General features: G+C 39.1%; 1 protein-coding gene across 1 annotated transcript in view; it reads left to right on the forward strand.

The window, feature by feature from the left end:
• Positions 1-204: 204 nt before the first annotated feature.
• Positions 205-15,048, forward strand: part of St8sia6 (ST8 alpha-N-acetyl-neuraminide alpha-2,8-sialyltransferase 6) — a gene marked incomplete at its 5' end in the record, with an annotated part of 121,834 nt that continues 106,990 nt past the window's right edge. Inside the window, 1 exon segment of the mRNA XM_013515560.1 lies at positions 205-303. Within this exon segment, the coding sequence (XP_013371014.1) occupies positions 205-303 (99 nt within the window).

Raw genomic sequence — 15,048 nt, forward strand, 5'->3', positions numbered from 1 at the left:
CCAGAGGCGTCCGGACTCTCTATTTGGGTCCTTGATTTCCCTTCCTTCCTGCCCTAAGGCTTCCCCAAGTCCGAGGGTGGGGCGCTGCCCCGGGAGTCGGGGGGTGCGAAGATGCCCCGACCGGGCTTGGAGCGCGGCGCCCAGCCTGACAGCCGGCGGCTCCCCGCGAGGTGTAACAACTTAGTTTTCTCCCCGACCGTGCAGGCTCCTGGCGGAGGAGAGCAGGGCGGACACCCGTGGCACCTCCGCCGCGCTGAGGACGCTCCGGAGCCCGGCGACCCCGGTTCCGCGCACCACGAACAGGTACCGAGGGGCGGCACCCACTCGAGTTGTCTGCTGGGGCCACACGGCTGAGTGTGCAAGCGTGTGTGTGTGTGTGTGTGTGTGTGTGTGTGTGTGTGTATGCGTGCGCTTGCGAGCAAAAATCTCTTCCTGCTCCCTGAAGCTAGTGTTTTTGAAACCCAGGGAGATACTAAAACAGCCACACTTGAAAAATGGGTGCTGAGTGTGGAAACCTCCCTAGGAGCCGCTCAGCCTGTCTTTCTTGAGAGATTTGGTTGTTTTGAGTTCTGTTTTCTGTGCTTTAAAGTGCTCCAGTGTTAAAGAGTCAGGTTTGGAGAAATGGCATTCTCCCCTGTACTAAGAATGCTTTTGTCCTTGGGGAGTGAGGACTTATACTTTTTATAAATATTTATCCCTATGCAACAATTATTTGTTTTTTTATTTTTTTGCTGGTTGAAGAGATAATACAACTTGGAGTAGAAAGTTAAGACAATAAGGAAAATATATAAAATGAAATAGTAATCACTCAAAGTCGCATCACCTAGACACCACTTTCAAGTTGCTTGTGGTCTATTTTCTTCTAGTGATCATTCCTACATAGGTACATTTTAAAAATATACTTCAGATTTTACTTCTCGGTTCCCCCAAACAATCACAGTCTTGTGCTTGCTGGTAATTTTTTCCAAAATATTACTTTTAATTATTGTATAATTCATCATATAAAGATCCCTGCTCTGTTTAACTGTTCTCATTTTTAGACATGCGGGTTGCTTCCTGTTTTTGTTTTGTTGTCAGAAATTCTATTAAGTCCGTGTTTGTATGTAAATCTTTATTTTCATTTCATATTAATTCCACAGCACGCACTGATAACAGTTGGATTATTAAGTCAGAGTGTGTGCACTTAAGATTTTAAATCACATTTCCAATTGCTTCCTAGAAGAGTTGAGTCAGTTTATGTTTTTGACAACAGAACGTAGCTGCTCTATGCCTTCGCGTTGCTATTATTATTATTGCAATCTTGTATTCATCTCTCTCCCTCTTTTTATCTCCTGTGCAGACGTTTTCCTCTGTGCGTTCTTATCTATATTCTTGGCACTTGGGTCCACAGTAATCTGATGGCGTGACTGGAAGGCCCCTCCCAGGTCAATCTGGCCTTGCCCTGAGCAGGTCTGGAAGTATATGGAAGAATCCAACAGGGAAGGACAGGGTGACCTGCCACCACCCCTCACTGGAATTTCATAGCATGTGTGAGGCACAGAGAAATAAATCCTAGAGCAGCAGAAGCTTTTGAGAAAACTATTGGTCAATAGTTTTATGTTATGCAGTCTGTACGTGCAGGTGGCCTAGCTTTCTTGGTGACCTAGAAGCAGTGTGTCTTCTCCCAAGTTGTCTGATTATTTGTCCCTTTGGGAAAGTTTGAAAGCACGTACTCATTAAATGATCTGTTCCTGGGTCCTTTTAAAGACAATTCTTTCATGAATTTTTCAGCTTCTTTTGGCATACTTCTTTTTGACTTGGTGTACTTCTTGAACTAATATAGGTAATTCATACTTTTATCAAATGTGTTTTGTTTTATTAAGATTTTTTTCATTTCAGCTGTGTTTATAAGAACCTCTTTGTCTTTTGGTCTATTTTCTATGCTCTTTAACATTTATGATTTTGATTATTTATGTAGCAGAGGTGTGGAGTGTAAGTCACCATACTCCTTGGTTGTGTGGAAAAATTGCAGTTGCTTGATTTTTCTATAGCTGGTCTTGTCTTCCTTTTAACGTTGCTAACTAAGGTTAGCTAACACTTAATGAATTCTTCTATAGGCCAGACACTGAGCTAAGCACTTAATATCAATATATTAACTCATTTTAATGCTTACAAAATACTAAGAGAGACTATTATCCTTGTTTTGTACATGAAGAAACTGTAGCATCGAGAGGGTGGGTAAATTAGCCAAAGTTAAAGAATTAATAAATTGTGCAGACAGGCCACATGGATCCAGAATCCCACACTCTTAACATACTTGCTGTGCAAGCAAGACACTTTCACAGATACTGGGTAACGTGTGTGCGTGTGTGCGTGCGCATGGGCACACACTCAGATGTGACAAAGCAAGCAACTCTTTTTCTTCTCTTTGGTAGCATTTTTCAGATAACTCTGTATCTCTTCTCATTCTAAGATGACTTCTAGATCTACAAGAGAGAGGGGCTTTGATAACGTAGTGGTAGACGTGAGAGTTGGAATTCAAGAATGTAGGTTACTTTGACCGCTATAACCTCAGAGTGAATTTCCCTCTGTTGGCCAGATACCCTGTGAGCAGCCCGTTGTGACATTGGAGGCTTGTGGTTCTTTCTTTTTCTTAGGCATTTTCCCGGCTGGTGTCCCCCGGCTGTCTTGAGTGACCACAGATGAGTCCTTTCAAGACACTGGGGAAATTTTGCTTTTTCCTGGGCCCCATTTTAACATAAAAGAATCAGGAAACTCAATATCGGGTCCTCTTCTATTTGCCACACCAAGTAAATAAGACCCTCCTCTTAGGTTAGTTTCAAGAGAGGGGACTGCCTAAGAAGTGATCTGTTTCTAGACTCGTAATTGGAGGAAGAGGAGGCAAAAATTCCCTCTTGTTCTTGTTATTACACTTGGTGCTACTTTTTTATTGCTCCTCCTGTTCTCTCTCCAGGCTCCAATTCTTCTCTGCCTTTATCTCTCTTCCATCCTTACACAGTGCTGGAGATGTTTGGGCTTCCCTCTCCATCATATTTTTTGGGCTGTGACTCAAACTCCAGGCCTGGCTCAGGTGTAAGCTTTAATGGTATATGATGAGGACCAAGGGAGAGGGATCAGGACAAGCCAAGGAGCTGTGTCTTCCAGGTAAGGTGTTTAGTGTCCTAAAAGAGGTAAGAGGAATTTGGGAAATCTCTTTGCACTTGCAGTGAATTCTAATTGCTTATCCAACATTACCCTTTATCTTTGCATTCTTTCATTAAAAAAGCGAAAGATTTATATGATCTGAAGAGAAACCAGAGTATGCATTCTTTCATTAAAAGGGTTGCTCTCTCCATTGTCTGCTGAAGGATATTTCAAATTGGCCAGGAGGATGCCACATACTCAGAAAGCAAAAACCTGGTGCAGTGGCATGTACCTGAAACCAGCCACATGGGAGGTCAAGGCAGGAGGATCACAGTTTCAGGCCAGCCTGGGCAACAAAATAGAAAGCAAGAAAGAGAAGTATAGTTTTCAGACTATGACTCTGTTAAACTGGATTCTTTCTCTTTCAAATAAGCTTTGTCAAAGTCTGTCATTGGCTTTGCCAATAATGAACTTGTGGATTTATTTCTCCATTCTGATATATTTCTGCCTCCTGTTTCCTTTATGTTACTTTTTAATTTAAAAATACCATTCTTTGTTCCCATCATGATATCTGAAAGTGCATACTTACTGTATTTTTTTCCTTTTTTATTGGTATGTTTGCAGTACAAAATAAATGCATTTATTGTGCAGAATGGCTGTATATATAAATCGAATCTTGACCCTTTTTACTTCCCCTTCCCCCTCCCAATGGTCTCCTCCATCCCCATGTCCCCTCTTCATCACCACATTTTCTGCATCTATTGAGGTGATCATGTGGGTTTTATCCTTACTTCTATTTCTGTGGAATGTTCTATTTATTGATTTGCTGATGTTGAACCATCCTTGCATCCCTGGGATTAAACTGACTTGGTTGTGATGTGTGATCTTTTCGATGATTTGTTGAATTCTGTTTGCATCTATGTTCATTGAGGTGACTGGCCTGTAGTTTTCTTTTTTGTTAACTCCTTGTGTGCTTTTGGTATCAGGGTAATGCTCACCTCTAGGAATGACTTTGGCAATGATATCTCACTTGCAGTGTCATGGAAGAGTTTCAGGAGTATTGGTGTGCTTGATTCATTTTATAATTTTCCCCTTTTCCTTTTGTCTTCGTTACTTTTTTCATTGTGGAGACAAAATACCTGATGCCTAAAGTTAAAGGAGGAAAGGTTTATTGTAGCTTACACTTTGTAGAGGTTTCAGTTCATAGTTCGCTGACTCCAAGGCAGAATGGCATGGAAGAGGGGTAGCACAGAAAAAAAACAGTTCATGGCAGGCAAAAGGCATCAAGGAAGCAAGCAACCAGTGGCAAGTGACAACTGCAGCCCTCTTTCTGTCTCTTCTATTCTATCCAGGCTCTACATCCTTAGAGTAGGTAGCAGTCATACCCAGGGTGGACCTTCCCATTATCTACACCCAGAACTATGTCAAACCAATCAATGAACTAATTTAGTAGTCACACACCCTCCATCCCAGCATCACACACTCTAGATTCAGCCACCTCTGAGAAGCCTCAACTGTGACTGTGTGAGACTTTGGGGGGATAGCTAGACAAGTCTTAACGTCTTTATAGCACAACATTTAATACTATGCATTTTCCTTTGAGTATAGCTTTGGATATGTCTTTTTCTTTCTTTCTTCCTTTACTTTTTTCTTTGTTTGTAGGATCAAACCCAGGACCTTCTACATACAAGGCAAATGCTCCTCCAGTGAGCTATTTAGTCCCGGTCCTGGACTCATTTCTTAAGTCTGAATATATAGAGTCTAAATTTTAAAAAATATATTTTAAATTGTTAATAATTACATCTCATATTTTTTGGTTTTATCCTCATAGTTATTTGGGGGGATTACTTTTGGATTTCTAAATGGTAGAATTTTTTTCTTAAGTATGAATTTAATGTTGTTCTTAATGTTAGTTTTATCTTTGATTAAGAGAAATCTAACAAAATCCTGGTATAATATTTAATTATTAGAAATGAGGAGCTGGATTTTTGTAAGGCTTCTGAAGTTGTTAGCATAAGGTTTATAACAAGCAAATTTGGAATTCCAGGATTCCCCCTTGGGAACCATCCAGGTCCTATTTGTGATTTAGTACTTTTTAGTGGCAGTGATGTATTTTGGTCTAAGCAACAATGACAGTGATTCAGAAACCTGTGGCTGGCCGGGACTTTTCCAACAGCAGTGGCAGCTGCTGCTTTGAATGTCCTGCTTAGTTGGTGCCTGTTTTGACCCATCTGGGGTGATTTGTGAAGGAGTTTTCCAGAAGTTTGGAGGCCCCACCTGTACTTTCCTGTTTTCCCTCCATCTCCCTTAATGACCTTTTGCACCCTTTCTGTGATTCTTTGTTCTTGCAGAGGTAATTTAGCTTGTCCAGATTTGAGAGCTAGGGCTAGGCCGAGAGCAGATATCAGTTATGTTATGTTCTAATTCACATTGTTATAGAGACTGTCACTACAGAGGTTTCATTATATGTTTTTAGAAGAACACAAAGAAAAGGAAAATTGCCTCTGATTTTAACACTCAAAAGACAGCTACTATTCATATTTTGTTGTTATCTTCTTAATGTCATTTATATGCATATGTGTAGTAATTTTGCTATGCATGTTTGATGCAGGTTAATAAAATTTTTAAAAACCAATATCTGAGCCTTTCTTCATGTCATTAGTATTCTGCATCACTATGTTTAGAGCATAGTAGCAGAAAGCATGGATATATTCTTACTGTTTCCTTTTGTATACTGGGGTTTTTATTATCTTGGATTTATGCTATAATATGAATAACTTTAGACCCTTGCACACACTCATGATTATTTGGATAAATTCCTAAGAGTGGGGAGGCTGCATCACAGATCATATTAAATTTTAAAGTATTGTTATTATGTGTCCGAGAATTTATCACAAAGGCTGTTCAAGTGCATACCCCTTTAGCAGTATATGAGTGACTTTTGGCCCAAACTCCTTCCAGGACTGTATATTAGAATTTCTTTTCATTTTTCTCTAATTTCATCCTTAAGATAAAAAATTGATATCTTAATTTCTATTTGTTTACCACTGTGCCTAACTTTTAAGTTGTTTATTGGCAGGGCTAGGGATATAGCTCAGTGGCATAAGCACCTGCCTGGCAAGTGCAAGGTCATAAGTTTGATCCCCGGTACCGCAAAAAAAAAAAAAAAAAAAGTTGTTTATTGGCCCTTTATTTTTCTAACTTGGCTATTTGTATCTTTGTTGTCATTAAGATATTCTGTTTTCTTATTGGTTTTCAAGATATTAAATTATTTTATAGTTAACATTTAATTGTATTTGTGGCTATTTAGTCTATAGTTTTCAATGTCTCTATTGTCATATCCCTTATATTTGTCTAAATATTTATTTGAGTATTTTAAAATTAATATATGTAGAATTTATTTTGGTATATGGCAAAAGAAGAGAGATATTTAATAAATTAGTACTATTTTATTAGTTACTCTCACTTTTGAGAATTATTTTTTAATTTGAACTAAGTTGTTGCTTAAAAGTGTGGAAATATCATATTCTCTTTTTAGGGTTTAAAATTTACTATTATAGCCTTGCATGGTGGGGCACACCTGTAATCCCAGCACTTGGGAGGCTGAGGCCGGAAAATTACCATGACGAGTTCAAGGCCAGCCTGGGCTACATAGTGAGTTCAAGGCCAGCTTGAACTACATAGCAAAACCCTATGTGAAAAAAACCCAAAAGAAAAAAATGTAAAGAAAAAAAATTTAGTATTTTAATGAATCCTCTTCTCATTTCTTTAGCTCTTTGCTTTTATTTGTACTTGGTCAGTTGCTATAAGTCTTCTAGAATTTTTAGCCTATATTTTGGAATATAGATGACAGGCATTCTAAATCGTTAGATTTTTTTATACATGAGTACCAAATTGCTGTATCATAACTTCCCTTTTATTTCTTAAAACTTTTGTAGCCATTCCCTATTTTCTGACACTTGGAGCTCTGAAAGATAAACCAAGAAATCTCACTTTTATTTCTACTAAAGTAATATGTTTGATTATTTGTTTTACTGGCTCTTGACAGTGTTTTTTCTTTATGTTTAAAAATCTTAGAATCACAGTGTTTTGTCCATGTAGTGGTCTTGTTTCACTAATTTTGTCACTAAGCCTTTTTAGTCATCTCATGACTTGGCTTGGTCAGTTTTAATTCTGAAAAAAACTTAATTATATGTTTGATCTTTAATTTCTTTCTTTCTCCCTCTCTCCGCCCCTCTCTCTCTCACACTCTTTCTCTTTCTCTTTCTCTTTCTTTCTTTCTTTCTTTCTTTCTTTCTTTCTTTCTTTCTTTCTTTCTTTCTTTCTTTCTTTCTTTCTTTCTTTCTTTTTACTGTCTTTATTCGTCTGTTTATTATCTTTGCTTGGTACTAGGAATTGAACCTGGGACCTCAACCTGAACTACTGCGCATCCCAACCCTTTTTATTTATTTTGACACAGGTTCTCTCTAATTTGTTAAGTTGCCCAGGCTGAGGTTGAATCTGTGATCCTTGTGCCTCAGCTTTCCAGAGTGCTGGGATTACAGATGTATAGCGCCACACCCCATTTATGTGGAATTATTTTATGTGGTCCAGGTGTTCTGCCTGTACTTTTAAAAGTTATTTTTCATTTTCTATATTTCTTAGATGTTTATCATTTCCCTCTCCCTTGTAACCCTTTGCCCAGGTCAATGATTTTATTTCTCTTTCCGATTTCTGTTCTGCTTGTCTTTTTTTCTCTTCCTTTTGGGATAGTGTCTCAAGTGTGTCCTCTTTGTGACTGAATTATTTTTCCATAGTGTCATTTCTCTTACTATAGCCTATCTAAACCAGTACAGTGATTCCATTTTTATTCTCTATGGTTTTTTTCTCTCAGGCTACACCTTATATCAGTTTACATCTCTGGAAACATCTATTTAAGTCACATTTCTTGCATGTTTACTCGTGTCTGTTAAGAACATAAAGCACAGGCTTTCTAAAGAATTTTTGCTTCTTGGAGTAAATATTTTTCTAAAGTATGGTATTTCTTTACATTTTAAGAACGAATCTTTCCATCGCTGTTGTTATTTGCTTGTTTATTTTGAATTTAGCTATCCCCACGTGCGGAGCCCTTTTTTGGTATTGCACCTTTGAGACCGCAGGACTTGGGTCACCCTGCTGTCCACCTCAGTGGCTGAGTCTTCTTCTAAGTAAGCTGAGGCATAATAGAGCTCTTTGACAAATTTTTCGAGTTTTCAAAATTCGATAATTTTAAAAAATTCTCACACAACAGGGTATGTGGTGGGTTGACAACTGGTAGCCCCCTTGTATCACCCAGCTGAACTGAACCAGCGTGGTGCTGGGTGTGTGAGGCCCACCTGAGGACTGTTGCCAGCAGCATAACAGGCAGAACTGGAGAAGAAGAGAGGCTGTTGGGAGCTGGTAGAAGCTGTAAGGAGCTGTTGCTTCTCTTGGGGAGCTTGTCATGTTGGCTTTCTCGATGAACTCAGCTCTTCTCATTGTCCAAGGAGCTTGGCACCTTGTTGTTGCTGAGAATTTCTTCGGTTCATTTTCAGGGAGCTCTGGTCCTCACTTAGAGCATTGCTTCCTGTCTCCAAAGGGGAAGATGGTGTACTGCTCAGTTTCCTGGAGAAGTTTGTTGTGTTGGCTTTTTTGATAAGAGCTTGGCTGTTCTGGTCATCAGAAGAGCTTGGGACCTCACTGTTGCTGATCATGGCTGTGGTACTTTTTGGGGGAGCTCTGGTTCTTACTTTGAGCATTGCTTCCTGGCTCCAGTGCAGATCCCTAAACCTGTGAACACAGATCCTTCATCCCGCTGGCATAGACTTTCTAGCTTCTAGCCCTGACCTTTGGATCTTCCCAGCCCAGCTATATGACACATGTTTACATGAGACATTTTCATGGGCTCTTGGCCTCTAGTTAGACTAGTGGGAGGTATTGTTATGGGCTGTAGGTCTTCAGCTGGACTCATGCAGGACATTTGCATGGGATCCAGGCCCTCAGCTGGGTTCTTTGGTGTTTAGTGTGTAGACAGATTTCCTGTACTCTCTTTGTATATGATTCTTTGGGTGACTATTACAAATAATCTTATAAAATATGTGTCCTGTATTATATGGTTCCCCTTGCAAAACCCCCAAACTACAACAGGGTATTTGCTAAGTTGAGATTTTATGGGCAAGATCCTCTTGCCCTCTGGTCTTGGTCACATTCCTGTCAGAATGGCATGTGTGGTCCTGGGTGATCCTGGTACTCGTGTTGCTCGTAGGAATGGTGTATGACAAGTGTCACTTAAAATGTCAAGACCGTTAAATTTGCTGGGCTCCCAGATACCTTCCAGTCCCTTCATATGCCACGGTGATGACTGATTCCTTAAGGGTTAGTATAATGTCATGTAACATATTATAATAGCAAGGCATACTCTCAAGAAGGTGTAGAAAGAGTAATAAATGAACATTTGGTACAACAGCAGTTGATCAGCCCTTCTTGGTGCAGGAAGTGGGTCCCTTCCTGTGTGGGAGAATCTACCTGATTTTCTGGTCAGGGCAGAAAATCTCTGTGCTCAGGTAAATAATGACAAAGCATGGGAGGAGAATCACAATCTCTCTAATTTTTTTCTCCCTGGACCTGTTCCACTTCTGAGGTGAAAATTTACATCCGGTGCTGGTAATTCCTCCACATGTATTCTTTCTTCTGAATAGTATTTCTTCCCTGAGCTAGACAAATTTCAGAAGCAGCTGATCCGTTGCCGCCTAAAATGTGTGCTTGTCACCTGGTGTAGACTTGTGTACATCGATAAGAATGTAAATAGTCTAGGATAGGGAAAGTCAGGCACTGTCTGCCCTCTCCTGTCTTATCTGAAAGTGGTAATAATGTTTTTACTTGACATGTTTCTGTTGTGTATGTTCACATTGGGACTGAAACTGCAGGCTTCAGGAAATGCAAGAAGAGTGTGGATCAGAATTTGGGAAAGGACCATATAATTAAACATCACTCCTGAGCATCTCGTTTTGACCCGCTCCTCCTGGCCTCTCTCCCCTACCCCACAAAGAGATGAAGCCTGTTGGATTTGATTTCAGAGAGCAGTAAAAGCTTTTTCACTTTTGAGTCTTGGCTTTTAGAAGTAATGATCCTAATGTGCTCTGATTTTTAAAATTCAGAACACTTTAAAGCTGCTTTGAGCCTGGCTTCTGAAATAGTTTGAAAGAGGCTTGAAAATTTGCATTCTGCCTCTTTGCTTACTCCAAATCTTGTCTTAATTGCAACTCCTCGCTTTTAAAGTTTGGAGGGATTTCTCCTCCGCTGGTCTCCCGGTCGCTTGCTTTGTCCCTTACTTTCCTTGGGTGTGGGGTTCGCGGTGGCCTCCCTTGCTGGCACTTTTCAGCGCCTTCATTTCTGGCTTCCGAGTCTCCTCTGTGGCTGTCCCATCCAAGTGTGGGCTGCAGTCCTTCCTGGGCTTCTGTGGGTGCGTTGACAGAGGACATTGTCTGCTTTGTAAGGTAGGTGGGTGAATAGGGCAACAGCTCCTGAACAAATGATATCTGAATGTCCCACCTGTACTATCAGAGGTTGCTGGAGATGGGATTTTATTTCTGTTGTATAGGACTCCCTTATATTTATCCTTGAAATTCCTGGGAAATGGGTTCCTGGAGCCCCAGTGAATACCAAACTCCACCGAGGCTTAAGTCCCTTATATAAAAGTGTATTTCCATGTAACCTATGCCCACCCTCATATACTTCATGTCATCTATTCCTTGTCATACTTAATATATGTAAATGCAATGTAAATAGTTGTTATACTACATTGCCCAGGGAATGACAAGAAAAATCATGAGATGTTCAGGGCTGCTGCACTTTTCTCCCCCAATATTTTCCACCTGTGGCTGGTTGAATCCATGGATGTGGAGCCTGCAGATATGAGGACCCACGAGTCTCACTGATTGTTTCTCTGACCAGGGGCTGGGATGTTGCTTTTTAGCACCTTCAAGGCGACATTCTTCAGACAGTGCGGCTCACACCCAGAGAAGGTGGTTACAGCTCAACTTCAATCCAAGGTGCCTTAGGGCTGTCCGGTTGCGCATATTAGTTTCCTGTGCCCTTGTTGGACATTTTCTTGAAGTAACAGGTATTAGGAGGGATTTGAAAGTAGAAAACCACAGCTGCCTGTGGGAGGGCTGAAAGAGAGCTTTCAGAAAGCCCTTATAGGGGAGCACAAGCAGGCAGGGAGGTTTGCTGCTAGCAGAACTAGCAAGGCAACAGGCTTGGGCACAGAGGAGAGGATATGAAAAGAGGAAAGAAAAGAAGAGAAATAGAGCTGTTCTGCAGGTGCAGTGGTTCTGTTTAGAGTCCACAGTTCTTAGCTGGTTTGTGGGCGTAGAGTGTGAGGGTTCTACATCCTCTTGTTTGGTAGAAGAATGCAAAACTCCATGAAGAGCCACAGAGGCATTGGGGATCGACTTAAGAAGGTGTTTGTTGCTTGATGCTGTGTTTTGTGGCTTCACTTGTCATTAAGAAGATGTAGTATAATTATCTGTACACAGAAAGTTAGCTTATCCAGGGAAGGAATGTCTGTCTTTTCTACAGTTTTCGCTTTCAAAAATATTTTTTTTTCAACAAATACTAAGAATGATTTGTACGTGCTGTAAATAATCATTCAGTAATTCTTGGGAACATTCATATTTATGACTATAATTATTTCTAAACATAATTTTATAGGGCACAACCTGTTCTTTTTCACTGATTGTGGAATAATTTCTGTTATCTTGTTATTGTTAGTGTAAAGTACACTGAAATTCTTTAACTTACAAATTTTATTTTTTTGAATTTTTTTATTCTGGAGTTTTTTTGTTTTTTGAGACAGGGTCTTGCTATGTACCTTAGGCTGGCTTTGAACGCACTATGTAGCCCAGGCTGGCCTCAAATTCACAACAATCCTCCTGCCTCTGCCTCCCGAGTGCTGGGATTACAGGCATGTGCCACCATGCCCAGCTTAATTTACAAATTTTAAATCACAGCATTTCAAGAAGTTGAAGTTGTAGAGGGATCATTAATTTTGAAATGATTAAAATCTCACACTGGTTGCTGGAACCTTAGCTGGAATGTCAGTAGTGTCTTCCCATGCTGTCTTGGATAGATCTATATTCCATGTATGTTATTCTGAGATTATATTCCATCATTTCCATACTTAATGGAACATAATATGTGATTCTCAATCTTGGTGGTTGAAATGTATCTTTTAATGCTATACTATGTATTTCACAATATCCTTGGTACTTTGTTATTTCAGAGGATGTTCATATCCTACATACTTACGTTTGCCAATATAGCTTTACTCTTTGCATATGCATCTTATGGGAATGTTTTTGTGTTTTTGATTTGGGAATTCCTCCGACACTTTTGTTAATTTTGGAGACACAAGACTACTTATTGCTGTTGATATCTAGAGGATATTATTCATGAAACAGACTGAGGAACTGTAAGGGCTTTGCCTTTTCAGTCTCTGTCACTGCTCTATGCCCGCTCTATAATGTAGAACTCTAACAGGCTGAGATTTGAGTCCTGTAGCCTTGTCTTTATAGTAGTTCTAGGTTTGTAATTTTGCAGTGGTGTTAGACACACAGTGAGATTACATGGTAAAATAGTAGTGAAAAAAATTCTAGGTGGGTAGTTGTACGCTTGTGAGTTTATAAAACATAATTTTATAATTGGAAGAGGATGAATTAAGCCTGGAAGTTTGAAAAATCTTATCTATAATTATTTCATAAAGGGAGACATACATACATTAACAAAAAAATTGAATAAGTAGGTGTGAGGTCTCAGCGTATTTGTGTGTAAGAGAATTCTTTTTTTAAAGAAAAAACTTAAGAGATTGGTGGTCACCTGTGTTTTCCATCACAGTGTTCACATCTTTGCTTCTGTGCGGTTTTTGAACACTCTTTGAAGAGCCAGAGGTCAGTGAAAACTTTTTGTAGACAAGTAGGTTTAGATAAGTTATGATAAAGAAAAGTGCCTCTCCAAACTAAAAAATTTAGTGTTACTCGAGTTTATGATGGGTTGCTGCTGGGAAATTCTTTTAAACAAGAATAGCATATTATAACCTCCTAAGTCTGCACATAAACATTTTTATTTTATAGTGCATTACTACCGATGGATGCCAAAGTTAGCGCAGCTTCTTAGAAAAACCTATGACAACCTGAAAATCTTGATGTTTTCCAACATATTGAACATTATGTAAGGTTTGCTCCAATTTTCTTAAGGGTGTTTGATGACAGTGAGACATGTATCAGATTTAAAAGATTGTTCTCTATTATCTTTGCTATGAAAACAATGAAATCTGACTACAGCTGCTGTTTGGAGGTGATTTCAAACATGGAAATTACAGATTTTTTAATAAATGAAATTTTATTGAGTGTGACAGTCTTTCAAATGAAATTAATTATAATTAATTAACACACTTAGAGGTGAGATTCCCAGATGGCAGAGCGAGGATAATCTTTTCAGCAAATGATGCTGGCACAGTTGGCTGTCTATGTGCAAAAAAAATAAGTGTCCTAATCTGGTTTCTGCTACTATAACTGAATACCATAGATATGGTAAGTTATAGAAAGCAGAAGTTTATTTGGCTTCTGATTCTGGAGGTTGGGAAGTCTAAGGAACTGTCTGCTATATTATCCCTAGGTAGAAAAGTGGAAGGTCACTGGGTGTGGTGGTGCACATCTGGAATCCCAGCACTTGGGGGGCTGAGGCAGGAGGATTGCTGGCAGTTTGAGGCCAGCCTGGGCTACAAAGTGAGTTCAAGGCCAGCCTGAACTACACAGCGAAACCTTTTCTCAAAAAGACAGGAAAAAAAAAAAAAAGAAAAGTGGAAGGTCAATTGAGCACACATGAAAGAGAAAACATGAGAGATGGGCTTGCTTTCGTCACAACCCTGTCTTGTGGTAACTAGCCTGTTCCCTTACTAACAACATCAAACTGTGCATGAGGGCTCTGTCGATCATCTCTCATAGGGCCCACCTCCCGACATTGTTGCACTAGAGTCCAACTCCAACAAATGAATTGGGGGCGGGGCACGGGAAAACCATATAAATAAATTTAACCCTTACCTCACACCATATACAGAAAAATGATCTGAACACATCGTGTATTTAAGAGTTAAAACCATAAAACTCTTAGGAGAAAATATTTATAACCTTGGATTGACTAGAGTTCTTAGATACAAGACCAAAAACATAAATAGTAAGAGAAAAAAATTGATAGATTTTTTATTTTACCAAAATTAAACACTATTGTGTTTCAACATACACTGTAAGAATATGCATATAAATGTAAGCATTAGACTGGGAGAAAACATTTGTAAACAATATATTTGATTAAAGACTTGTATCTAGAATATTTATTTTTACTTGATAATAGGAAGATAAACAACTCAGTTAAAAATGGGCATAAGACTTGAAGAGGCATTTCACCAAAGAAGATCTGAGTGCCTATCTATCTATCTATCTATCTATCTATCTATCTATCTATCTTTCTGTCATCTATATAGTCTATGTATCTATCCTCTATCATCTATCTAATCCATCTATCTTCTATCATCCAATATATCTATCTTCTATCATCTAATCTACCTATCTATCTTCTATCATCTATCTAATTCATCTACCTTCTATCATCTATCTAATCCATCTACCTTCTATCATCTATCTAATCTACCTACCTTGCATTATCTATCTAATCCATCTAATCTATCTATCTAATCTATCTATCTATCTTCTATCATATGTCTAATCTATTTATCTGTCTATCTACCTATCTATCTATCTGTCATCTATCTGTTTTTCTATATATTGGAGAAACTCCATCCCAAGGTTGAACTATAATTCTGAAACTCATGACAGGGGAGGATGGTGGTGCAGGAGAAAGGAGAGAGAGAGA

The sequence above is a fragment of the Chinchilla lanigera genome, unplaced genomic scaffold (assembly GCF_000276665.1).
Source record: "Chinchilla lanigera isolate Chin_1 unplaced genomic scaffold, ChiLan1.0 scaffold00028, whole genome shotgun sequence".
Classification (NCBI taxonomy): domain Eukaryota; kingdom Metazoa; phylum Chordata; class Mammalia; order Rodentia; family Chinchillidae; genus Chinchilla; species Chinchilla lanigera.